Raw genomic sequence first — 26,813 nt, 5'->3', positions numbered from 1 at the left:
CTTTACCAAGTGCCTGCTCAGAGAGCCTTAATTTACTAGAGCAGGGTCAGATCGAAGATGGAGTATGCTAAAACTACATGGAATGGAGCAACTCTTACATTACTGTCAAAGCTAGATGCAGTCCAGAGGCATGCTATCAGCATCATACTATGGAGCCATATGGCCATGCATGCAAGTTCTCCCTGTATATCCTTTTGGATTCACAACACAGCAATCCACCACACAATTGTTATATTACATTGTGTGCGTTTGGGTGACCACCCTTAAACACTGTACGGTCAGACAAATGTTATACTCTAGCTTCCTTATCCAGATTGCTTCTCGGATACGGCGGGTTCCAGAAGTACAATATTTCTCAAGGACTTGGACATCTTTCCAATTCATAACATTATTTTGTTGGACAAAAGCTGCATAGTGGATAACATAAATCTCACATATGTGTGGGGGCCAAAAAGTATTTGACTAATAAAAGACACAGTCAACCCATATGTGCTGTAGGTTTATTGACACGTCCTGTAACTTTTTGCTGTACCCGCCCGCAGTATGCAATTAAAAAGTATATGATATTAACTATGCTTATATGCTCCGTTCATTAACATTAGGTTTTATTGAAACCATGTCACTTTGCATACCTAATGACTTTTTGCCACACCTTCCGTATGCAATGAAGAAGATTATGATGCTAACTATATCGATGCACCATTCATACCTGCTGATCATGGAAAGTTAATGTAGTCATGTTATGAAGAATTTCAGATGTGTCGATTTTACCTCGGATACAAGAGTATTTTTGCTTAACCTCTATATCTGATTAAAAAGCAATTGACAAATAAAAGACCCAGTCGACCCATATGAGCATTATGTTTTATCAAAACATCATGTCACCTTGCATACATGGTGACTTGTTGCCACACCTTCAGTACACAATTAAAAAGCATATGATGCTATTCCAACATATGCGCCATCATACATGTATCTGATAATTATGAAAAAGTAAACGTGGACATGTTATGGAGACTACTAGTACTACCGACATTGATCTATTTTAGACACAAGATTTGTACCATGACATGTTGGCACAGGGTCAAGCCCATGCATTGTAAATTTCAACAGATTGAAATTTTCCTGATCAAGGAACTTGGTGCTAATTGCCTTCCCATACAAAATTCGAGTGGAGGGCTAGCGTTGATCTCGACAAGTACATATCTTGAATGATTATTGAATGATTTAGGCCACCATAATCAGTGACTCTCTGTAAAGTGTGCAGTCTTGTGGGTATGGCAGTTAGCCACATACACAGATCATCATCACTTCGAGGTTGGGTCACAGCGCAGCGCATAGTCAATATAAATCCAATGATCTCTTTTTATTAACCAGGAAGTGTCAGACTGCATGCTCATGGAAAGGCATATTAAAGGTTATTTAATTTGATATGTAAAATATCAGACCTCTCCATCATAACATACGAACACTTGAACAGACAGCCACTTTTCTCATGACACCAACACATAACATACATGTACCTACATGTACAACACACATATAACACTTGTCTGTATGTATCACCAAAATGTATATGTATATAGAAAAAAGTGCATCCCACCTGATGCCAGAATTGGTTTTCACCCCGGGTTTTCACAGAGCTATGTGCTGTTGCCTTGCACTACTAGTAGTACTAATGGTAGACCAGTAGCTTCTTCATCTCCTCAGCCAACTGTGTCCATCATAATAGTAAACGGAAATCATTTGTGCATGTTATTACAAACTATAACAGCTAGTCTTTTGGGGAAGAATGGTGTCTTTACAGAAACATTGAAAAAATTGAATCCTCAAATTATTTTTGTTATGGAGAGCTGGCTAAAACCAGGCATTTTGTCTTTGTATTTCTGACAAATATACAGTCCAAATAGTATATGCAGTATATGCAATGTGGTGGTATTCACAGCAGTCAGAAATGAATCATTACAATCCATCTAGATTTCCTAGAGGGTGTTGATGCAGAGTTGATATGTAGATGAAGAGTTGACACAATTTCCATTAAGGGCAGGATAATGGATGATGCAATTATCCACACCTAAATTTGCGATTTCTTGGTACTTAGAAACATTAAGATTTATTCCCGAAACTGGTGAAATAAATCTTAATAACCCCAGTCTTCCACCATTTTTTTTCTTGATATTTTTAAAAGGCACTTTTTTAATTATTTCAGTATTTTTGTCATTTCTGTGCACTAAAACTAGACATTTTGAAAGCATTGGTGCAAAAAGATGCACGTATTAATACCATGCACCAGATACAGCCTTCATAAGCATGAAAGTGTACTGTTTTCAAACATTGAATGTTTTGTGCATGATTTTGACACTGTGATTTCTCCGAGTTCACTTTTGACAACATTGTACCATTTTTGTAGAAAATTAACTTGAAAAAATTGCAAGCAAATGGTAAACTTTTTACACTATCTTTTAGAACAAATCAAAGTGTAGGGAATATTTTCTCATTTGTTTAAAATACATAATACACCTATATGTGCAATCTTAGGGACTCCCTCAATGAACTTGACTGGAAAGACAGTCTGGACCAGAGGAGATTATTGTCCCTAGTGTTTAATGCTGAATGCAATTATGTATAGCTGCTGTTGATTTACTCCCTATTCCAGATAAATACAGCACTAATATTTTGGGATTAAAAAAATATGATCAAGTTCTGCAAAATAAAACATAGCTAAATCCTAATCCTTTAGTTAGTCCTAACAGGCAATAAAAGTAAAATTTTAATATTTGGCCAATTTCTTGAAAAAAGAGCCAAAAACATGCATTTTTGTCATGTTTTCTGACAATTGAGTCACAAAAATCAAAGACTTGGACCAAGTCTAAGCATTCAAAATCTTGAGTAGATGCCGCAATTTTGCTCTAATTCACACTTTTTTGTGTTACTATAATTAAATAATGGGTTATAAAAATGAAACATGTCTTTTCCAAAAACTAGAATGCATAAACTGAAATTAGTCTTAGTACATGTACAAGTCTTTGAGCTTGATTGTCACAGCATATTAAAAACACCCTAAAAACGCATGTTTTTGGCCCTCATTTCCAAAAATTGGCCAAATATTGAAGTTTTACTTTTATTGCCAGTTAGGACTAACTAAAGGATTAGGATTTAGCTATGTTTCATTTGGCAAAACAGGATAATATTTTTTTATCCCAAAAAATTAGTGCTGTATTTTTCTGGAATAGGGAGTAATTATCATATGTGTTTCAAACCCAGACTGACACAAAGGCAAAACAGTGTGTTCAGAGATGTGTTTGCAGAAAAATATATTGTTTAAAAACATTAAGGAATCAGATATTAACATTTGCACAGTATGTTTGTGGGAGCTGAGAGTACTTCAGACATATCAAATTGCATTCTGAATATGAAGAATGTCCTTCTGATATCAAATAATTTTGAATTTTTGAAATTCGCTATATAATATAAATTTTATGACAAATTTTTGACCTTTCATATTGAAGCTGTACATTTTTGACCCAAAAGATCTAATTTTTGTGTGTGTGTGTGTGCATGTTTTGGGGGGAAAATATCCTTCAATACGAAAAGGTCAAAATTTGATCATCTCAGCTACAAACACTTTTAAAAGCACATATCATTAGATTGATAAAGTTTACTTTGAGGACTGTTATATATCAATTTTCAAACATTTGCCATAAAATGTGTATTATATCGCAAATTTCAAGAAAATCAAAATTATTTTTATATCGGAAGGACATTCTTCATATTCAGAATGCAATTTGATAAGTCTGATGTGCTTCATGTCCCACAAAAATAATCTCCAAGCATTGCTACCAGAGCCATTAAACGAAGATGGTCCTAGACGGAACTAAATCAATTAAAACCATGTACGATCCACAATATACATCTAACTGGATTCAGCCAAATTCATTGCGTTTTCAGTACAACAGAGCCAGTTTGAATTCCCCCCAGAGAACACCACAGTTAACTGGCTAATGTACTATACTTGAATTTTACCTCTTTAGTTTGGCTTAAAATGACCAAAATACTTTCCAGAATGTTGTCACTAATAATATCTTATAATATTTGGCAAAGAATAACCAAATTAAAATGTAACCAAATCATATAGTAAGGCTTTAAGATTCAAGTTTGAACAGCGTACAACAGTAATTCTGTCAAATTAAACTACACATAGCAAAGTTTTGTTAGTGCAGTGCATGATGCAGTGGATAAGCATATTCAATCATTGATGGAATCTTCTAGATTTAACCATCCATGGTCAGAAGACTACTATATCAGCAAGTGTAGCATAGATTGTCAGTGGAATTTGTAGAAGTGATACAGATCATTTAATATAATGTACTGCTCAAAGCAGAGCATAAGCACATCTCTACAGTTGGGTATTCACTGCAGACGAACATGATTAATTAAATTCATCGAATTATTCGAATAGCGTCACCATGACACTGCCGGTATTGCTGCTCTATGGAGCAATTGACACCTTGCTATTATGTGTAGTTCCTCCATCAAAAAGTCACGAATATCCCGTGTGACTTCCAGCACGGTGTAGATCCTGCCAATCACACAGTTTATATCCATCAGGGGTGGATCCATGTTTTTGCCTGCTCAGGCAACATGCTGCCTGGTCAGCGTTCCCTGGCCAGGCCAGGTAGCTTGAGCCGGACTGGTGATGGGTGGATGTGTATGAAGTGAGAAAAGTAAAAGCAAGTGAGTGTGTGGTGAGTGTGGGTGGGGTTTATAGTGTGCAGGCAAAAGCAGTGGGATAGTCACAGGCATAAGGAGGCAAAATTCCCAGCAAAATTTTCAGGGATAAAATGGGGATGGCAAAGTGTAACTTAAAGATTTTTAACTGTTGCGATTTGGTAGTTCACAGCATCTTGCAAATGGTAGTGAGCTTTGGCAAAAAATTACATTGATCATTCCATAGCAAGCGTGAAAAAGAATTTAAATATCACAGATATATACTTTTTTATGTCCTGTGGTTCATGAGTTACGTTGTAAAGAAGGCTGAAACAACATCACCTTTGTAAAACATACATAGCTCGTTAACAACAATAAATCAAGCAAGTTTTCAAAGTATATGATTTGTAGAATGAACTTTTGCAAAACAGCAAGGTGTTATTTTTCAATAACATATTCATTTAGATAATGAAAATAGACCAACAATACAGATTCAACCCTTAAAGTAAAGTGCAATTAAAAAAAAAAGTAAAATGGGATGAAAATTTAACAAAAATGTGCCAAATGGGGATGGGAATTTGAACGATCGGGATGAAAACATATCTGGGGAAAACACCCCTGCCACACGCACACCTCCCTCTTTGTAACTAAAAACAATGGAGGACCTTGTTCTGGATATGATTTAATCATACCTAACCGTGGACACACATATCCGATATAAAATCAACACACCATAGGCCCACCCCAAACAAACACACCCAGCAACTGAATCCCCTATATCTAGGTGAATATATCTATGTGGATCCATTTTAACAGTACACAAGGTTTTGTTGTTTGAAGCCGCCAAAAGAATACATTTTCATTATCTAAATCAATATATCATTGAAAAATAACACTTTGATGTTTTGCAAAAGTTCATTCTACGATTTCTTTGAGTAAGTTCATCAGGTCTGTTGGTTAAAAATAAACAAAATTACATTTTTGCTTAACAAAACCAAGTGATATGAAATATTTCATCCCAGATATTACTGATTTTACTGCATATGTCATCATTGCCATGACCCCTTTTATTCTTTTCTGAAAGTGAAAAGCAAAGATGCAAATTTTGCTAATCATGCAAGCTTTATATGTGTGAAAATGTCAAAAGTGGCCCATCTTGTTTTCCGGACAATTTAGTTAATTGAGCATAGCGCTGCTGAGCCTGAACTAGTTAAGAAACCATATCTGTGAAATGATAATTGTATAAATTTTCTTGTTAGTCTGTATTCCCGACATAGTTCTTCCCTTCTTTTAAGGGACGGGGTATGATTGTTTGGGCAAGTTTTTTTTTGTGGGACATGAGAGCACATCAGACATATTGAATTGCATTATAAATACAAATAATGTCCTTCTGATATCAAATAATTTTGATTTTTTGAAATTCGCAATGTAATACACATTTTATGGCAAATTTTTGATATTTAACAGCCCTCAAAGTAAACTTTATAAATCTTATGATATGTACTTAAAAGTTTTTTGATTTAGACAGGTCCTTGATCATCGTGTTTTTCATTTATTCACCTGAAGATCTCCGTTGGTGAAATACCGTGTAGTGAAATGTTATAAAATTTGGGATGAAAAGATGATGATCAATTGAAAATCTTGACCTTTCGTATTGGATTTTTTCCCCAAAACACCAAAAATAAAATTAGGTCTTTTTGGAAAAATAAGTATATCTTCAATATAAAAGGTCAACATTTTCAATTGATCATCGGCTTTTCCTCCCAGCTACACTTTAAGTACATACATCATTAGATTTATAAAGTTTACTTCGATGACTTATTTGTAACTACATGTACGAGGGGGTATCCAAAAGTTTTTGATCCCCCATCACCCAGAAGGGAAAGAGCTATACCAATGAAATTTTTTCAGTGTAATCACTGGTCCTTATGTACATTATGGTCCAAAAATGGTTTCATAAGTATGTTTCCTTTCTTTACAGGTGGTGCTAGAGAAGAGATTCGAAGAGAATAATTATTACATTACAAGTTGACACTTGTTGCAATTTTTTGTGCGTATTTCTCCTGAAAAAGGAGAAATTGTGTGGGTAAAGTTCAGCCTCGTACGTGTTCTTCCCCCGTTTAACTGATGACGTATGTAAATGAAGCGGACACTTTATCGTGCTCTCATCATACAATCACAATCACTTTGACAAGTTTGACATTAGCAACAATGAGTTGTACTATCACTTATCATCTGCATAACAATATGCACGCTATTGTTCTCTTTCGGGAACAAAGCCTACACAGTAATTGTTAATATGCGTTTGCTTTGTAATATTTCATCCAACTGAAACTATAGCATTGCAATACAGGGTGTCCCATAAAAAATTACCGAGCGAATGAATTTGGACGCAAGTTGAGAAATAGACATCAGAATCCACAAATCTAAACATCAGCGTATAGCCCATCTTATTCTGCATCCTGTGCGTCAATTTTACTGGAATCGGCTGCCTGATTGCGAAGTAATGAGTGATTACATAACGCATGCGTCAATTCACTTCATTCCAAGTTTGAAAAAAAGATCACAGAACACAATGCGCACTATAACTGTCATGGGCTTGATGTTTTGTTCTGTGAAATCCTTTTCATTCTTTTTAAACAATCTGTTTCTTGCAAAACATTTAATTAGGTTTTGTTCAAATTTGAAAACCTGCACCATATTGAAAAAGAAAGCTTGAATGTAAGATGATGCTCAGTACTTGTAAATATCTTTTTTTCGTTAATGTTGATATAAATGTTGCATACATAATTATTGCATAAAAGAATTCCAGCTGGCTTAAAATACTTCTCACACACGTTTAAGTTTTTGAAATATTTCATAGAATTTGTAATGCAAACTTAAAATCTTTTAAAAATTATACATTAATATTAATGTATCAAAAATTGAAAAATCACACGTAAGCTGTAAAGTACTTGATCATTGCCATTGTTGGCTCAAATGTTCTTGGAAAGTTAAAATATAACATATTTGCACAACCTAAAGAATTAAAGTTGGAAAGCTTCCAATTGCAGAAATCAAAGTTTTCTCGGACAAACTATTATTCATCTTCAGTGAAAGCATGAATACCATAACACCGTTGGATTATAAAATAGATAATGTGGACTAAATTTAATGAGATACACAAACTTTAGGAAGCGGTGAGCGAGTATGGAAAAACCGCTTGTGATCAAACTTGGAATGAACTGCATTGATGCGCGCATTATGTAATCGTTAATTTCTTCGCAACCAGTCAAACGAATCAAATAAAATTTTATTATGTGATGCCCAATAAAATAGGCTATGCGCTACATTTTAAATTTTTTGATTCTGATGTCTACTTCTCGACTTACGTTAAATTTTATTCACTCGGTAAGTTTTTCTGGGACACCCTGTATACAGGGAAATCAGACACATGAGTTTGTGGACTAACACGGTTTATATGCTAGTCTCAGATGATATTCTAAGCTCAAATTATGTATTTATTTTTTAGGCCTAATATTTCTCATGATATTGATATACATATGAATTGTAATATCACAATTGTCTAATATATAAAAAAGAAGCGGCTGATTTTATCCATGTGCTTAAAAACCATGAAATTTGTAATACTTAATTTGGAATTTTTTTCTGTGAACAGCAACAGTATACGTTCTGTCCATTGAGAGTGTTTATAGTCCCTTTTCTCACAACGGGCACATCTCATTTCATGACGTCACCGGTTTTCTAGGCCAAATCTGTCTTGTTCGAAGGAACTCACCGCTTCAGTTGGTTTTTGCGGAATATCAATTTTAAACGTCTTATTTTCTCAAAAAAGGAGTCATTTTCATTGTCCTCATACATGTAATATTAGCTTGCCAATGATATGATGTTGTTTTTGCTATAGACCTGCCCTGACTTCATTAATGACAGGCTGCCGTGAACTGGCAGTTGATGTTACAATTCTCCACCAATGTGGAAGTGGAGGATCTTATCATGGAAGACGGGCAAGTAACCATCAGCATGATCATGCATGAAACTGATCTTAGTTATGGCAGTGTGTGGAATATTATTCACAACCAACTGCACATGTACAAGGTGTCAGCTTGTCAAACTCCTCCCAACGGCATGTACAGCATGGCCTGTTAGGGTCGAGTTTGGCTCTTTTCGAGCAGGATGAATGCGAATTTTTTGGTCGTCTGGTAGCTATGGATTTATCTCTATGATCGCGATGCCAAAGAAATGAGCAAGCAGTGGAAACACACAACACAAGCTTCCCCCAGGAAGGCTGAAGTGCAGAAGTTGCAAGGGAAGATCATGCTGTCAGTTTTTTAGACTGTCGTGGAATCATTCTCACAGTATTTACCTTGCAAAGGGTGAGACCATCAACAGTGCCTACTAATGCACACTACACAAAAACTGCGAGATGCTCTGAAGAAAAAATACTGGGGTATGCTCACCAAAGGTGTCCGTCTCTTTGCCGACAATGCACCTGCTCGCTTAGCTCAAGCTTTGGTTATGGAGGCAAATCATTCTTGCCAAGTTGCCACATTCCCCCTATCTTGCTCCAAGTGATTTTTTCTTTTCCCACAAAAGAGGGGTCGGTGATTTGATGACACTGACTATGTCATTCAATGTGGAACAGTGGTTTTCAACATAATTTAACAACTTCTACAATGGCGGCATGTGCAGTGTCAAGAAACAGTGGCAGAAATCTGTGACTCTGGATGATGACTATGTGGAAAGTCTCAAGGACTCTGAGATCTTCCCATCTGATGATCTCTTCAATGGCGGTCTATGGCCAGTCAATAAACAGTGGGAAAAAATTGCACAGTGACTTTGTATAGTAAGTCTTAAGGATCACTAATCAAAATTAAGTTTTTGGCCCCTTTACTTCTAGGAGATTTCAAAAACTTATTGATACGCCTCGTACCTGTACTGTATCCAACCTAATTTAGCGCCATGGGTGATAGTCAGTCATTTTTACACAGAGATGTATCACATATACTTGTCTAAATCCTGAAAATTGCCGAGCACTACATATAGCAAAAGACATTAAACGGGAGCTTATCCTGGGATTATGCTATTGGATATCCCACCTAAAATTTGTGGGTTTTTTTTTGCTCTTTTTATGATCAAAATAACATCCATATACATAACATATGCAAATAAAGTCATTAATATTCAAAAATATGCAAATAACATGACACAAACTGCATGTATACATGTACAGTACAATCAGTGATCATAGTCTATCACTCTACCAAGTGAGAAGTTAAATCAGTTATTGTGAGGCTGCAGAGTGCATTAATATCATTTTAAGAATATGGAAATAAGCTCATTATTAATATATCAACAAAATATGCAAATACCTTGGGTACAAAAAATTGCAGCACACAAGGGGATTTTATTGTGATTATACGCTGGCGAAGTTACGTAATAAATCGAATTAACTACCATAGAAATAGGTCAAAACAATTTTGAACATATCGCACTTCACTACAAGCAGGTTGCATTCATCACCTGTATATGTCTGCAAGCATAGATTGAATACAATACTGGTCTTTTCAAAGATGATAATCTTACAGGTGCAAGTGATCAGCATGATATGGTTCAATGCAGAGGTACCGAGTGAACGTATCAGTGCAGCGTGGTATATTCAAAAATTGTTTTGACCTATTGCTATGGTAGTTATTCCGATTATTACGTAACTTATATGTGTGTATCATTCTAAGTTATTGTGTGTACACTGTACACTTGTAGGCTGCCAAGTTAATTATTGGAATTTCAAGCAAAATATGCAAATAAGCTCATTGATATTCATAAATATGTAAAACACTTCACACAAAACTATATGGCTCATAAGGTTACCATACCATCAACGTACCAAGTTTGATTTGAAATTTGATGCACTGAATATGATACATGAATTTGTCGGTCCAGCTAAAGTCTTTATATATCGTGCGAGACAAAGTCAGTTGCAATGTTTGAAAACTCTAGCGAGACTGATAAATTCATGACCATCTGAAAAATCCATCCAATTTAATCATTTGAGTACTATGTTTTTAGAATAAATAGCCTTCCGAGTGGTTAATTAATCACACATGTCTATGAGGCGAGATTCTGAAAACATAACAATGAAGTTAAAGCCATAATGTGTGATAAATACATATACTAGAATACCATGTAAAAGACTTTATAGCCGGAAGTGCTCTAATTATAGTAAAATTTAAGTTTTTATAATAAACCCAGGATCACCGTTTTATTCACCCTGTGTGCACTGATGGAGTGATGGCTGAATCGTTTCATGCATGTGTGAAGCATTGACGTATATTGTCTTGACATGCATTGTTTTAGTTACATGTCTTAGCAAATGTCCCAGATGCCAGCTCCACTCAATAACGATCTGTGAGCTAATACACACTAAGAGACATTTTCTCTGAAAAATCTGTGAGCAGTTGAAAAATTTGTGAAAAATCTGTGTTGGATTACACATTCTTCACAGATTTTTCAACCGAACACAGATTTAAGTCTAAGGTTGACAGTCCGCATTGACAGTTGTTATAGGTGCTGGAATGAAGTAGTGATTTTCTGTGTTTTACCTCATTTGCTTGGATCAAAATTTAGGGACATGCTGTGCTCAGTGACTATAAATATTTAGTGGAAAACAAATAACAATCTATTCTTTATGGAAATTACACATTATAGCTTTAATCGGTCATTGCATGTAGTCTCTAGTCTGCAGAGTGGATTTGTGATTTTACTCCCGCTAAGCCAGACACTAAACCAACCAACCAGGCATATGCACCATAACATAAAAGCCTCCCTGTTTACATGCACTTTTAAAGCATAATATGAAAGTATGTAAATTTACGCACATTTATATTAAAAATACAGTGTCTGATGTCAAATAATCATAATCTTGGACGGAAAGATTTAGAATGTGATTTTATTCAGATATTTGCTTTCATTCTGTGCAATTTTCACCCGAAAGATTCTGTACAGGCACTTCTTAAGGGAGGGCGCTATCAATTAGGTCAAATACTGTTGAATCATCACTCCAATGATTATAGTTTTCCATGTAATTCACAATAAAAATAAATTTGCAGCTTTCAGTTCCTTCTCCAATTTTTGTTGTTTCTTCACATTCCATTGGTGAATGAAAAATTGAAGATAAAACATAAAATGTGACTGGCTCATGGAGCTTGCACTATACTTGATTTTTTTGATATAGCTGTTGAACTGCTCACAAATTTCAGAGTTGGCACCTGTTTTCAGGGTAGGAACACGTTTTGCAGAGTAGACAAATGGACATTTGTGTGAAAATCCATGAAAGATATCGTGATAAAAACGACATTCACGCCAGAAATGGGGCTCTCTGTTAAGACAATACTCCTCTAACTGGCAGCTGAAGTCATAGAATATTTCAGATGGAGGAGTTTCCATATACAAAAAAGCTGATGAAAATGGATCTTTACGACCTTCGCTAGCTGGCACAATATGACATCCATAGCAATGACCATGTAAAGGATCAAACCACAGAAAAAGATAGGTCATTCCTCCACCTGTAGTGTTGTAGTAGCGTTTGCGACATGTAGTCTGCTTATCATCACTATCTTTGTCATTATTTACAGCTGTATTTGGGCATCTCGCGTACTCTACCACCATGCTTTGTAAAGTAATAGGCACGACCCTGCTGGGGATTGTATGATTCTACCACACCAGATACGTCGGGTGCTGCCTGATCAGCCTGATGTATTGCCTGGATTTTACCTATGATATATTGCAGAAATTTAACAACATGCTCTGCTTGCGAATTGCTGATGGCTACATGAAGTAATTTAAAAATTTCTGGTAGATGTGCATGGAGGGATGATGTGTTAATATGGTCTAAATTTTGTAAATCCAAAGAAAGTTGACGAGTAAAACGATAGTTAATTAAAGATGACAATGGAAAAGTGGTAGAAATGAATTTCATGATTGGATTTAAAGCTTCCAAGACACATGGGCTGTACTCTTTGTTAAGATACGCTGCTAATAATGGTTTACATTCATTTGGAGTGTGAGCCAGAATATGTTGCTTCCTTTGCTCTTCAGTTCTTACGTTCTTTTCCTGTTCTGTCTTACGTGCAGGTTTCTTTTTGGGAATGAGAAAAAGCAAGTCCTGCTGAGCAAGGATAATTGATTGCTTGTGGTTTGAATTGCACTTTGAATAAGAAAAAAAACTGGCGGGTTGTCCTGCTGTGTTGCTGCTGTATAACAGTCTCACATGTTGGGGACTCAATTGATGTTACTGAAGAATTCTGGAACAAAATACCAAGTGTTGTCCCATCACATGCCAACACTTTAGGGTTTGTTCCACATAACTTGCACGTCTGACGAAAGTCAGTTTTAAAATTTGCCATCCAAGAGAAAATAAACTCTGTAAATGTCTGGCGGCTCATAAAGTCAATGTCACGAGGATACTTACGAGACATATATTTACAGTAACCACTTAATGAAGTGGAAGAACCTGGGTTGGTAAGTAGGTTAATATAGTCCCATCCAATTTCATCACCACCTGCAGTACAGCTAGACAAAATGTGCACTCCATCTTGCTTACCACTGTATTCTACCACACACTCAGGATTGCTATTTAGGCATTGCCGATCACATATCCACACTTTCATGCGATTGAGTTCTGTATACAGAGATGTTGGATTGGTGAACCTTTTTTTGGTAATACCATTGGGGTGTTCATCATCAAAGTATTTCAATCCACATTTGCATAATTTTGTTTTGTCAAGGTTAGGTGATAACTCGTAACACTGGTCTTTGCTTTCAAGAGACCAACGGCGCCTAATTGACTTGCAATGAAAAAGAACAGGATCATTTTCTTCTCTTGGAACATGTTTACTATGACACTGAAAATCCCATAGACCAGTATCAGTATCAAAATAAGAATTGATGTGTATAGGTTCTTCATCATCATTTTCTACATTGGCACCATTTTCCTCATCTAAATCATCTTCACCATCATCTTCATCATCATCATCTTCACTTCTTCCCTCCAGACTAGGCAACCACTGCTCACTGTGATCATGCATGGACTTCAGATGCTCACAGTTGGATTCGTTGGCAATGTCCTTGAGTTTCCTAGTGTGCCCATGGGATGCACAGCATTTTCCATTGAGGCACGAAACCCTTTGTCCTTGGACATTGACAACTGCGCAAGATCTGATATCACTAGACAAAACAGAATATCTATGAAACATGCTGTCATTATCGAGACGCAAAACACTCACATGTATTGCTTCTTTGGACTTGCAAAGTTTGCGCCAAAGATGTGTCTGAGGAACATCAGCACTATCCACACTATTAGAAAATAATGAAGGCAGAAGTGGATCAACATATTCCTTCATGAAACGGATATGGCAACAGTTGTCATTATTTACGCTATTAAGAACATAATTCATATGACAATTACATATATACAAGGCATCACCCTGAGAACATTTCCAACGCCATATATGTACAAACTTGTTCTGGTGGAAAGTTAGCCTATCAAGGTCAATGTCATTCATGACAACAACATCTAAATCAGAAGAATGAATGCGCCATTGAAACACACCACAGTCTGAAATCAACGTTTGGGCAAATCTGCTGAAAGGTGTTGATTCATCCTGTGATGAAGCAAAATCTGCCACTGGTGCAGGATGATTATCCTCAAAATGAAAACTAGCACCCTCAACAGATGACTTAACCTTTTTGGTTCTAGATAGCCCTTGGGGAACATCCCTCTTGCTGGTACTTGGCGTGTCTGTTACATTTACCCCAAGAGCTGTCAGAACATCTGCTAACTTACCCAACCGATAAAAATAGAGAACTCTATTTCTCACTGAAGTAGGTATATACTTTGAAAATTCAGAGAGACTTTCATCCTCTTCATTAATAGAGCGTGTACCTGTTGACATGTAATTATATATATTGATCCCATAACGTCGAGCAGGTGTGGAATCATTAGATAGGGAATTAATCACAAGGAACTGATCCCTATGTGAAAGCCTTCCACCCTGGTACTCGTCTACATGTTCTGCAAATGATTTTAAAGTTGGTGGTGGTATACCATTGACTAAAAACTGGTGAATAACATTCTGAGTATTACTATATGTACCATTTCCAAAGTAAAAGTCATTTGACTCACCCAACTTAATGCCTGTACTTACCTGTTTTTTTCTGATATAGACCAGAAGCCCCAGGTGCTTGATCTCCGGTGAATCTGGGAGAGAAGAGAGGGACTTAGCCATGTTGTTGACAGATAATTTGTTGGACAAAATAGTCCTCCCCCATTGTCTCCCAGATTTGGTCTTGGAGGACCCTGCACCTGTAACATGGCAAGAAAAAGTAGTAATGCTAACAACTTCCTATATGTATGTTTTCACACTGTATGAAATTTGCTATATTCAACTTATCATTCATTTGAGATGAAAACATTGCATTAGATGTTACCAGTTGTGATTGGTCCATAACATTTCTGAAATGTACAGTAAACATAGCAAAACAAGATAAATAATAATAAATAAATATATTTAGATTTAACAAGTATTATTTTTCAGGTGACTAACTTTGGAATTAAAAGTGCTCAAACCCATTACAGGTGAGTGTAGAAACAAAATTTAGATTTAGATTTTTCCAGGATTCAAAGTGCTATAATTTCGCTGCCTGGTGAATCATCACAATCAGATTGCATTGGCTAGGCTGGTTGCAGCCGAACCCAGCGCAAACCTATCCGCACTTAGATTGTAACATCCACCAATTATTTCTGCAGCTCCCCAAATTCATCTGGGCAAAGGAAGTATATTGAAACACATTTCATTGAAATGAGTTTGGTTCTCTCTGTGCAAATGTAATGAACTGCAAATCCCTGGACTATATGGTTTTATCTTTGCTGATGTGGTCCTACTTCATGTGGAGCTTTCCACGTTATTCCAATAATTTTGATTTGGGATTTTCATGATCTTAAAGTAGGGAGTTCGGTGGAAATTGGATTTTTTTAAAGAACATTAACAAGTTTGGTATCACTGGAAAGAGTGTTAAAAAACTATGAGAATGGTGAAAAAATGAGCTCAATAGCTTTAAGTATGGTGGAGTTGGGGCCATTAGAAATTGCTTGACAACCATTTTCAACCTGCCAAAAAATGCTTCTCCCCCCTTGGATTGCCAAAAAACTTTGCCACCCCCCCTATAATTCACCACCCGGGGTAAATTATAATTATTGCACCACCCCTGAAATAAAGTTATATAAACACAGCCAAATTAAAAAGTCTTCAGTAGTTCCATCCCCATTTAATCAGAGTATGATGAGTTTATGGCAAGATAATTTGTATAATAATTTTCTATACACTTTCCTTTGAAGGTTGATACAAAATTTGATATCAAAAGTTTAATCACTGTGAGCATAAGAGCCGTTGTTTGGAAATTTGTGCAATTTCAAAAATGACAAATTAAGAATTGACCACGCAAAAGTCAATGCATGGTATCAGCTTATTATGTGGCCTGAAGCAACCCGTACAGGAATCATTTTTTTCGCAATTGCACAGTCTTTCCATATACTTGTAATACATTATTGCATATATTCGCAGGGTGCTATTTTCGCAGTTGGAGTTCTAATCGCGAAATTTGCAAAAATAAAATCCTCGCAAAAATTACCACTTATACAGTAACTTGGAAACTGACCTCAAATGACTTTTAACCGGTCACCTTTGATCTGCAACATAGCTAACATAATACCTCATTATACTCATGGCACTAAAGTTGTGACCAAGTTATATGGACAGAGACCTAAAACTTTTGAAATGGGAACAAAACCATAACCATAATTTCAACAATGACCCAAAAAAAACCCAACATGGCCTTTGACCCCAAATGCCTAGGTACCTCTTGGGTACCTACCTCTTGGGTACCCTCGCCATGGAATTTTGAACAATTTTGGAAAATGAACTTTGACCTAAAATCATAGCTTATCTAATGCCTCTTTAATCATGGATTAAGTGCCGGGTGAAATTTTAAACACCTTAACTATAACTTTAATATCAATTCAGAACCGGGACATATCACACTGTACATGTACGTACATCTCACTCAAATTGCCAAAATATATACATGCACATATATATGTGGAGGTTATCCATGAATGACCTCTGCATGTGACATGTGAGGGATTTTGCAGTACAATGAATTATGTGTGTGTGCATCCTAGGCATCAAAACAGTTCAAATGGGTGCAACTACCATTTTGGTTCATTAGCGTAATTTGCGCTACTGTAATTGGTTGTTAGTGGGAAGCCTGTTCAATTTTTGAAGGTTAATTTTAAGTTTTAAGTTGCAATTGCTCTGTTACTTTTACAGATTGTATTCTGTATTTTGACGAGTTAAAAAGTTATGGTTTCGACTTTCGACTTTCACTAATAACTACATATACACCGATCCCTGAAGTTGCTAGATGCATACTTCATTCAGAGCATGCTGATGTATTTTGAATTTTCTACCTAAAATACTACGTTCATGCCACTAAATCTTACTGTTTAAACACATGAACAATAAACAAACAAAAAATTGTGGATTGATTTTTATACCTGAGGCTTCATCTTGCTTGTATGTGCGCCTGTTGGTGAGATCAGTAGGAGTCATGACTTCACATGATATTAAATTCTCATTCATTTTATGGAATTTTTCACCGACTCCTGACAAATTCCCAAACTCCATAAATCGGACGTACACTCTGGAATGAGAATAAAACAAAGTTATGATGAATATAAAAGTTGTTCTAAACTTTCCAACAATGACATATATATTAAACAAAAAATTGTTGGTTCGTAACTGCAAGATCCCTCGGCCGACAATGTACCTTTGTGGTCATAAATATTTTAAACATGTTTTGAATGTTATAAGGAACATTGCTGTAGACTATGCCATAGTCGAATTTTGATTTAAATAAAAAAATGGAACTCAAAATTATACTGATACATGTGTATTATAATTAATAGTAAAATGGTCATAAAGAGTTTATATAATTAGTGACAGTAAAAGTAAAGTATACTTATGTTATTGAATGCAACATATCTTTCATAATGGCTTACTTTAATACTGAACAAACAGATCAATTCTGACAACTAGGAGAAGTGGAAAAATAGGGACGAGAAGAAGTAAGAAAAGAGAGAGAAAAGGGGAAGGAGAAGGAGAAAGGAGGGAGAAAGAGAAGAGAAAAGGGGAAGATGAGGGGAAAGAGAAGGGAAAGGGGAGGAAGGGGAGGGAACTGAGGGAGCAAAGGGAGAGTAACATTAGGGACGATACTGACGTTTGCCCCCCTGGACTGACAAGCAAAACCTAACCAAAATGGAACTTACACATACATACACACCCCCTGCACAACAGGGGTAGCGCTAAGTTGCTTTTTGGGGTCCCGGACCCACCAAAATGGAGTTCGGACCCCCTGTTTTTAAATTTTCTGCAAGTTCAGGGGTCCCTGCAGACCACCCAGTTTTTCAATCTAGCGCTATTGCAGACATACTATTTATGCTGCATTTGTGCAATTGGGACTCACCAAACTCTACTCAGGACCCCCTACTTTTTAATTTTCTGTAAGTTCGGGGGTCCCTGCGGACACTGGAGTGTTTAGTTCTAGCGCTACCCCTGCTGCACAACATACACCCCGACATACAGAAGGAATACACTGTCGCAAAATCCACCTCCATGGCTAAAGCCAGGGGGATGAAAATGAAAAAGTATATGATGTTCTAAATTATACATAATCTGTAACCTATAACTTTTTTGTTACACATATAGCTATATATTTTATAGCTGCGTAAAAATGCGATAGTTAGGAACCAGTACACATACATCAGTTTGAATAATTCTCATTGGCTATACAGATCTGCCACAAATAGCCATATGCAAGAAACTTTAGTGTAAACGTGTCCGAGAAGTCCTGTGTTTTGACTACATGTATGCCCATATTACATGTAAATTGATATTAGCCAATGAACCATTTGATAACTCAAAGTACTATCATACTGTTTAAAGGCCCATTCAGTGATCCCACGCAAGTGAAAAAAAAATTAGAATTGTTTATAAATTGCTTAAAAATGAAGAATAAGCCATTCAAAAATTAACATTTTGTCACTTGGTATTTTTGAAATGAAAATTTGGCAAAAAACAACGAAAACAGCAGCATTGGTGAAGTTGAAGCCCCATTCAAATACATGTAGCTAATTTATACTGTCAGTATATAAATTACAGCTTCATGCAAATACCTTTTTTGTCTTAAATACACAGCTTTCTGCTGTTCACTAGCAGGCTATGCTAGCACATCTACGACAATGACAAAGGAACCAAAATCTGAATTTTTGTGATTTTTATGATCATCTGGATGTGCAAATCACTGAATGGGCTTTAAATCATTTGAATTTATTTTTGTTATAACATTGTTGAACATCATTTTATACTGTTCATACTTTTCCAGTTTATCCAACAGAACAGACTAGAATTAACCTGATGAATGCATATGGGCAGTTAAGCAACTGTACTGTTTGTTTTGTCATAATAATCCAAGAAATTAATCTTGTGCTGTCCATGCACAAAGAATTGCACATTAACTTTTCCTCTCAACTTTTAAGTAACATCAATAATTTAAATGAAACACAATACCTTTCTCCAACTTGGAAAGAGGAGAGGTATGTACCATCCTCTGTCAGTCCACAAGAAAAGGCATCAATAATGGAATTCTCCAAAGCAATGGTAGCCTTGTGCAATTCCTTGTAGCTGACTAGAGCAATGGCACAATCCTCCTCCTTCCCAATAACCGAGTTGCATGCCCTCAGCAGGCGAATGGGATCTGAAATCAAAATGGCAAAAATGAGACAGTTATTACAAATGTTTTTCTGATTTATATTTGAAATCACACAATAATATATTATTGTTTTTAAAACAAAAAAATGAGAATGAGATAAAACCACTGATCAACTTAAAATCGGGAAGATTTAGCTTAAAGGTCCTTAACCTGATCGACAACATCACCCCCCAAATTTCTTTCATTGTTGTTTTGTAAATTTCCCATGTGTGGTTTTAACAACATTTTACGTGTGAAACCCATTTTTAAATGTATCCTGGAATTAAAGCCTTGATGTTTGATTTCCTTAAAATTCTAAATTTGTTATTTGACACTCAAAATCCTGAAATAATATTAGTAATAATTGTCGGGAAGGTTTCTGTCCATTTTGAGCTGAAATAACATGGTAAAGTGAAAGAAACCCTACTGATTATTTTGGCTATTTAACATCATAAACATGCAGTTCTATAGGACATAAAGTCATAACTTCTTGAATTATGACTTTATGTTGAAGTTTGCTCTGTTGACTTACAAACACAACATATTTGGCTGATTCCATTTATGTGCAAGTTTGGACATATGTACACGTACAAACATTGCAAATGTGCCAAAAAAATCAGGTTTGAAAAAAATTAACCAATATCAAATTATAAGATCGTACATTATGGCTTTAATATATTTATGCCCATGATCATGGCTCGAAAAAGTGGGGAATTTGGGAAGCTCATTCCCAGGAAATGTTGGTGTTTGGAGGGAAATTCTGGTATTTGGAGGGAAATTGTGTCTTTTTTGTGTATAAAAACATGCTATTTGCCTGGGAAATTTAGCTTGCTTCCCGGGAAATTAACATTTTTTCGAGCCCTGCCCATGATCCTGAAAAAATAACCATGTACCAATTTTCACTGTACCATCATTTTCAAAGAACATGTAACAAATTGATAATAAAATGGATATTAGGCCACATAAAGAGATTAATTTGTTTCAAGTCTGCCTCCCTCCTCATTCCTCACTTTCTGGGATCAGTTTTCATATTTTCAAAATTTAAGGTTTAATTTCTGTTAATTTACAAAGAATTTTAGGATTATAACAGGGATTTGCAGAACCGAAACACAGTTACTACACTATGTCATGATAGATTTTCCATGGGGATTACGATAAACACATTAAGTAGAGCTCAATGTTATGGAAATGTTTATCATACATGTATGTACAAGTATGTAAAGTATTCAATAAATGGTCATAAAAAGGTTAGGGACAGTAAAAGTAAAGTACAGTATATACATATGTATGTTATCGAATGCAACATGTATCTCAACATGGCGCATAATTAATATAATGAGGGCTCATTTATTGATAATTCTCATTTTGGGATCTACCGGTTTATCGATCGCAAAACCGTGAGTATGGAAGTATGTACATGTATGGTCACTATGATTGTGTTAGGGACAAAGTTCCTAGGCAAAGTTCTGCTCAAAAATTCAAAACACTTACATAGTTGGATGCATTCACCAAGTGAGAGTTCAACTTTTGCATCAACACAAAGTGCTGCAAATTCCACAGATTCTTGTGTACGAGCTTGTTCGCTGTGGTTAGTGGTAATGGAACATGCCCGGAGAATAAAAATCATCACAAGATCTTGGCGACAAATCACAAATCACAAGCCATATCCATTTAAAAATTAAAGATGCATTACATCATGGCTAATTTTTTTACATTGTAGGCCAGAAAAGTAGATGGCTTTCCACAGACCCCATCTTTAAAAGCATATTTGAATGATAATCCAAAGAATTTCACTTGAGGATATAGCAAACAGAGGGAGTACGATGTAGGCCTATGTTCATTGAAAAGATCAGATGTAAACAATCTATCAATTGTGACTGGACGCGGCGAATCAGCCGTAAAGTCGGCCCCGGTCAATTTTGTTTTATTTTGTGTTTAGAGAATATATACCATAAGCTTTAAAATGGTATATCATTTGACTTCAAACGATATCCAAAAGCAGGGTTATGATTTGTTGAACTCTGTTCCTTCGACAAAATTTTATTTTTTATCGGTTCTACATGTGTCTCTTTTTCTACATTTCTGGTAATAAATATCCAATAGTCATAAGTGGCGGTCATTTCAAATCATCCCCAAGTCAACGAGGTACAGAAATATCCTCTCATTGTTCATTGTTGATTATACATACCTACATGTAGACAAAATACAATGCTTTGTTATCTACCACTTGAACAGGATTTAGCCAAAGCAAACAAAGACAAGAACTATTCTATAGAAATAGGTAGAAGCTTATCCTCTTCAGCAGTAGTATTATTGATTGATTTAAACAGCGTTTGATAAGATACTTGTCGCAACGAATTGATACACCTTCACATACATTTTACACTTTAACTCAGAATACAATTTGCCGAGCTTACGGCTGATTCGCCGCGTCCACTCACAATTGTGAACAAATGAATACAAATCACTGTTTTAGGCCAAGTAAAATGTACAAACAAACGGTCCAAAAATTTAGGGTTAGGGTTAGCATTAGATTTTCGGACTGATGGGGGTTCGGATTGACGGTGTTTCAGACTGACGGGGTGTCCCTAGGGGACTACATTTGTATAAAAACATACTCTTAGCAGGATCAAATTTCTACAAAAACATTTGTTTGTTTGTTTGATTTGTTCGCGTTTTTGATAACCCTGGATAACCCAAGAAAGCTTATTTCCATTGGGGTCCATTTGAATACCGGGACAGGTTGGGAACAGTCAGGGGTTTGCACCCTACTCTTTTCAAAACTGGCTGCGAGATACATGTACAGTAATGGCTTTCTACACACGGGACCGATGGCTTAACATCCCCTCCGAAGGACAGGATACTTTCATGATTCATTTACCCAATTCTAAATGAACCATGGGGAGAGCGGAAGTCTGAATTTAATCTACAGATGTTGCCAATAATATGAATTTCAGACTTTTTTTCCAAGTCAATATCCCAGCAAATCGCCACTCCCGGGAATTGAACCCGGGACCTCATGCACTAAAGGCAAGTACCCTAACCATTGTGCCACGCTCTCCCACAATTAATGGGACTAGTTTTCCCTGGGAGTTTTGAATGTCAAAAGTCACACTTTGTCCTATTTCGTATCAAAAATTACGAAAGATTAGATACTGTAATCAGAAAATTTGGAGAATTTGATATCCCTAGCGGGAATTCCTTTATTTTTTTGGATTTGAAACTCCAAAAGTGGGAGTCTTGATACTAGTCAAGTGTCCCTAAAACCCCGGGGGGTCACTCCCATTGTGGCCTGTACACCATCCACGATAAAAAAAACGTGTAAAAAGGGTAGTTTTTCTAGGTAAGCACGATACGCGCGTAACGCGTTTAGGGTGTCAAAAACATGAAATATTGGAAAAAAGGGTAGCAAAATTGCAATTGCTAATACGCGGAAATGACATTTAGGGTATGAAATTTGATGCAAGGAATAAAATCCCTGTTTAGGGTATTGTTTTAGCCAAGGGTTAAATCCTTGTTTAGGGTGCTATTCAAAAGTTGATTATCGCGGATGGTGTACAGGCCACAATGGGAGTGACCCCCGGCCTAAAACAGATCAAGCATGGGTAACCAGACAGAATCCAGGAACCCCCCCTCCCCCCTGCCTTCACTACTCAGGCTTCACTAGCCTCTTTTAAGATTTCTATATTGTTAAACCCTTACATGTACTACCAAAAAAGCCTACATCAAAGCTTACCTTGTTTTGCAGCTCGTTGCTCATATGTGTGAAAGAATGTTGCTGGGGCTGGAATACCACCGCCTTGTAATTCCGGTCGATTCATGGTCATGCAGGCTGTACTGTAACTTGGTCAATGTCAGAACGTCTGTTCTTTATTCGTGAGCAGGTGGTACAACTTGGTCAGCGTCACCAAAATTATGTCAGAATGTCTGTTTTTCCCAACGACACTTAACTTGATTTGAAAGTAATCAGCTAAATTATACTAAATACTAAAGTATGCTCCTGTCTTGTCAGAGGTTTACAGCACTTTACTATACTCAAGTACTCAGACTTTATGGTTTTAGATCCAAATGGAAACACCTACCCAACCCTACCCTAAACCTAATCGTATTAACTGACACTTAACCCTTAACCGCCAAAACCAAGGATTTTCACAAGCACTAATTGAACTACTAGTAGAACAACTTGTAGTGCAACTTGTACTACTATACAGTACTGTTCAGAAAGGTCCTTCAGCAATGTCCAACTATAAACTGCTCAACCTAATTATTGCGTAGAAAGAACTAGGTCACATGATGCTACGCAGAATGATCGGCAAATGAGGTGTCGATGTGATGATGGCGTGATTCAATTAGCCAATAACAAGCCCACTTTTGTGTTTACGCTGTAAAAAGCACCAAATTGGCAGACTGCTGAAGAAACTAGAGTACTAGCTGATAGTACAAGTTTAGTAGTAGTATGTTGCCTACTTTTACTATATAGTTTCAGCAAAATAAGAAAAATGTTAGTCTATGTGGATCAAAACAAAACTCAATTATGGCAGGACTCGCTTTTAGGGTCAAACAGAAATGCTAACCTGGCACTAGCCCAAACCTACTCCTAATAACTGACACTTATCGGCGAATAAGGTGCCAATGTGATGATGATAATGATGTGATTTAATTTATTTAATTTTTTATTTATGGTATTATTAACTATGGTACTAGCAGCTGGTACGTATATTTTGCAGATTTCCTTTTACAAATTAAGGGTGCTGCTAATCGTCCAACACATATTATTTTACATTTATAAGGCTTGACGTCATGCACATATTACAAGTTACGTACCAGTAACCTATGTTTTGCAGATTAACCTTGCAAAAAAATTATATTATGGTACATCAAACAAATGCTTTACAAAATGTATGCACACGCTTGGAAGTTACTTGAGAAACACTAGCAACAAATTTGGTCACAGATGTCCTCGCAACAAAGTTTTGCGTTAGAGAATACTATATGCTCAAACAAGCTTGCCGTCGTGCACATACGCGATGGTTACCGGTATTAAAAGTGAATACTTTGCAAAAGATTATAGTATGGTATGTACTAGTAACCTATGTTTTGCAGATTTACAAATTAAGCATACTGCTAGCCCTACAATGTTTATGCACACGCTTGACGTCACATGCGTATATGTGGGGGCTAACGCTTTAATACAAAGAATCTTGTACAAAATCCTGTTATTAACTGACACTTAAGCCCTGACCCAAATGTTAAACTCTAAAGTCCAAGATTGTCACTAGCACTTGTGTACATGTACTAGTAGTAGAACTATATTGTTCGACAAGGTCCTTTAGCGGTGTCCAAATAAACTGCTCAATTGCGTATTAATTATTGCATATTATTTTACACGCTTGACAATAGGCCTACCGGTACTCAAGAAACACTAGCACCAACTTTGCTCATGGATGCCCTCGGTAACGATGATGTAATTGACCACTGCCACTGAAGAATTTAACCTAGCCATAAATAGTAGACTATTTTAGTCAAATTGGTACTAGTACCGGTACTACAAGTACTAGCTGCAGCTGAAATGTTTTGCAGATTCTAATTTGCAGTGCTAATTCCAATAATTGAACCCCCCGGCTCTAATCAGGAGTGCCAAGAAGTGCTGTGTATGTGTCGCCACAGTTTGTTGTGCATTTGTAATTAGCCGTCAGAACTCAGAACAAAGAAATCTTTGCTCTACAATATAGTACAAATGATTGGAAATTACACATTTGAATCATTTTCAACCGCAAAATATGATATGAAAACACAGGTAAGCAATGTATAAATATATAGGTCAAACAGGTTTTCAATTACATACATGTATTGTCAATATTAATATTTTGTGACATATACTAATGAAAACAGTTTACACTGCCACTGGAGACACCATACGGGCACTTCCTACCTCAAATGTTTGAAATTTGCAGTTACTAGACTTACAAATACATCCAACATGTATTAATTTGCACAAAGAGCCCTATGGCTATGCACAGATTGCACACGCTTGACGTTGTGCAATGGCTAGTGCCTTACTATTACGCTGTCTTTCCTATTCAGCGACGATGACAATTTTGACCTCCTCGTCTGTTTACAAACAGAGAGGTAGTCTGACAAAAGACTGTTCCGCTTGTCCAGACACTCAAGTATTATTTAACCTTCTGAATGTTTTGTCAGCAGGGCGGTTTTCCGCAAGTCGCTAACTTGTGTGGGCTGCGCGCATTTAAATTGCAGGTATTAGAAGGATGGTCCACAATAGCATGATTCACATATACATGTGTAACATGAATAGGGATTAAAAACCTGTCACGTAGATCGTTTGTCCAACTATTATGGAAACAGTTCAGACCCAGAACATGAATGTCGAAATTGATTATTTTGTTCTGGGACTGATTATTCGGACTATGCAATGGCCAATCAATGCGTGGCTAATTTTATTATTCAATTTACAAAATGGTTTATATTTATAATGCTTAAAGTTAAACAAACAATCTTGCCTTGTAAAAAAGTACTAACTGACTAACTATGACTGAGTATGAGTCTGAGTGACATGTCACGCACGTTACATATACTCGAGGGTTAAAAGCTCAAAACATTTGCAAAAAGGAAAAATTATATAACTTGGTACTTGGTTGGTGTTCCTCCAAAATACTCTGAAGAGAGTTTTAACTGGAGAGAGTTCCGTCAGTTTTTAAGCTTAACTACAACCTGGGAACTACAACTGGCACATGCAATGGCAATGCATGGGATGATGGGCAACTCACGACACAAATTAACTTTCTACTACCATTCACGATCACGCTATCACTCAGCTATACTTGTTCCACAGAAAATACGTCGGTCTGTCGGTCTGTGTGGATCAAAAGCCCCAACGACAATACTTAAAACACAATGAGGTGATGAAAATAGGAAGTCTGAATTTAAAGACGGGATGCAGCATTTAAAATACAACACCGGACTCGACTGTATTGTATACACAGCTCGTCTTCTTTTGGCTAATTTTGTAAGCGCAATTCTGATTGGCTCGTATCTGCTCCTATTATTTGGCACTCGACAGTGGTGTTTGACTTTACACGCTAAATATCCATCTGTATACTGCCTGAAATACTCGACACCTTCATACTATGTTCGTATACATGTATATTTATACTTGAATTATAACGTAAAAATTTAAACAAATATCAGACATTTTTCAGAATATTTTCAATGTGTACTTTTTA

General features: G+C 36.4%; 1 protein-coding gene across 1 annotated transcript in view; it reads right to left on the bottom strand.

The window, feature by feature from the left end:
• LOC140138006 (uncharacterized) overlaps positions 1-25,482 on the bottom strand; it is a 40,680-nt gene extending 15,198 nt beyond the window's left edge. Inside the window, exons 1-4 of the mRNA XM_072159835.1 lie at positions 23,306-25,482; positions 19,389-19,575; positions 17,318-17,463; positions 14,910-15,067 (exon numbers count right to left, since the gene is read on the bottom strand). Of these exons, the coding sequence (XP_072015936.1) occupies positions 14,910-15,067; positions 17,318-17,463; positions 19,389-19,575; positions 23,306-23,396 (582 nt within the window). The 5' untranslated portion in view covers positions 23,397-25,482. The remainder of the gene's footprint in view (positions 1-14,909; positions 15,068-17,317; positions 17,464-19,388; positions 19,576-23,305) is intronic.
• Positions 25,483-26,813: the final 1,331 nt, after the last annotated feature.

Source organism: Amphiura filiformis, chromosome 17 (assembly GCF_039555335.1).
Source record: "Amphiura filiformis chromosome 17, Afil_fr2py, whole genome shotgun sequence".
Classification (NCBI taxonomy): domain Eukaryota; kingdom Metazoa; phylum Echinodermata; class Ophiuroidea; order Amphilepidida; family Amphiuridae; genus Amphiura; species Amphiura filiformis.
This window is presented reverse-complemented; position numbering and strand designations above follow the sequence as displayed.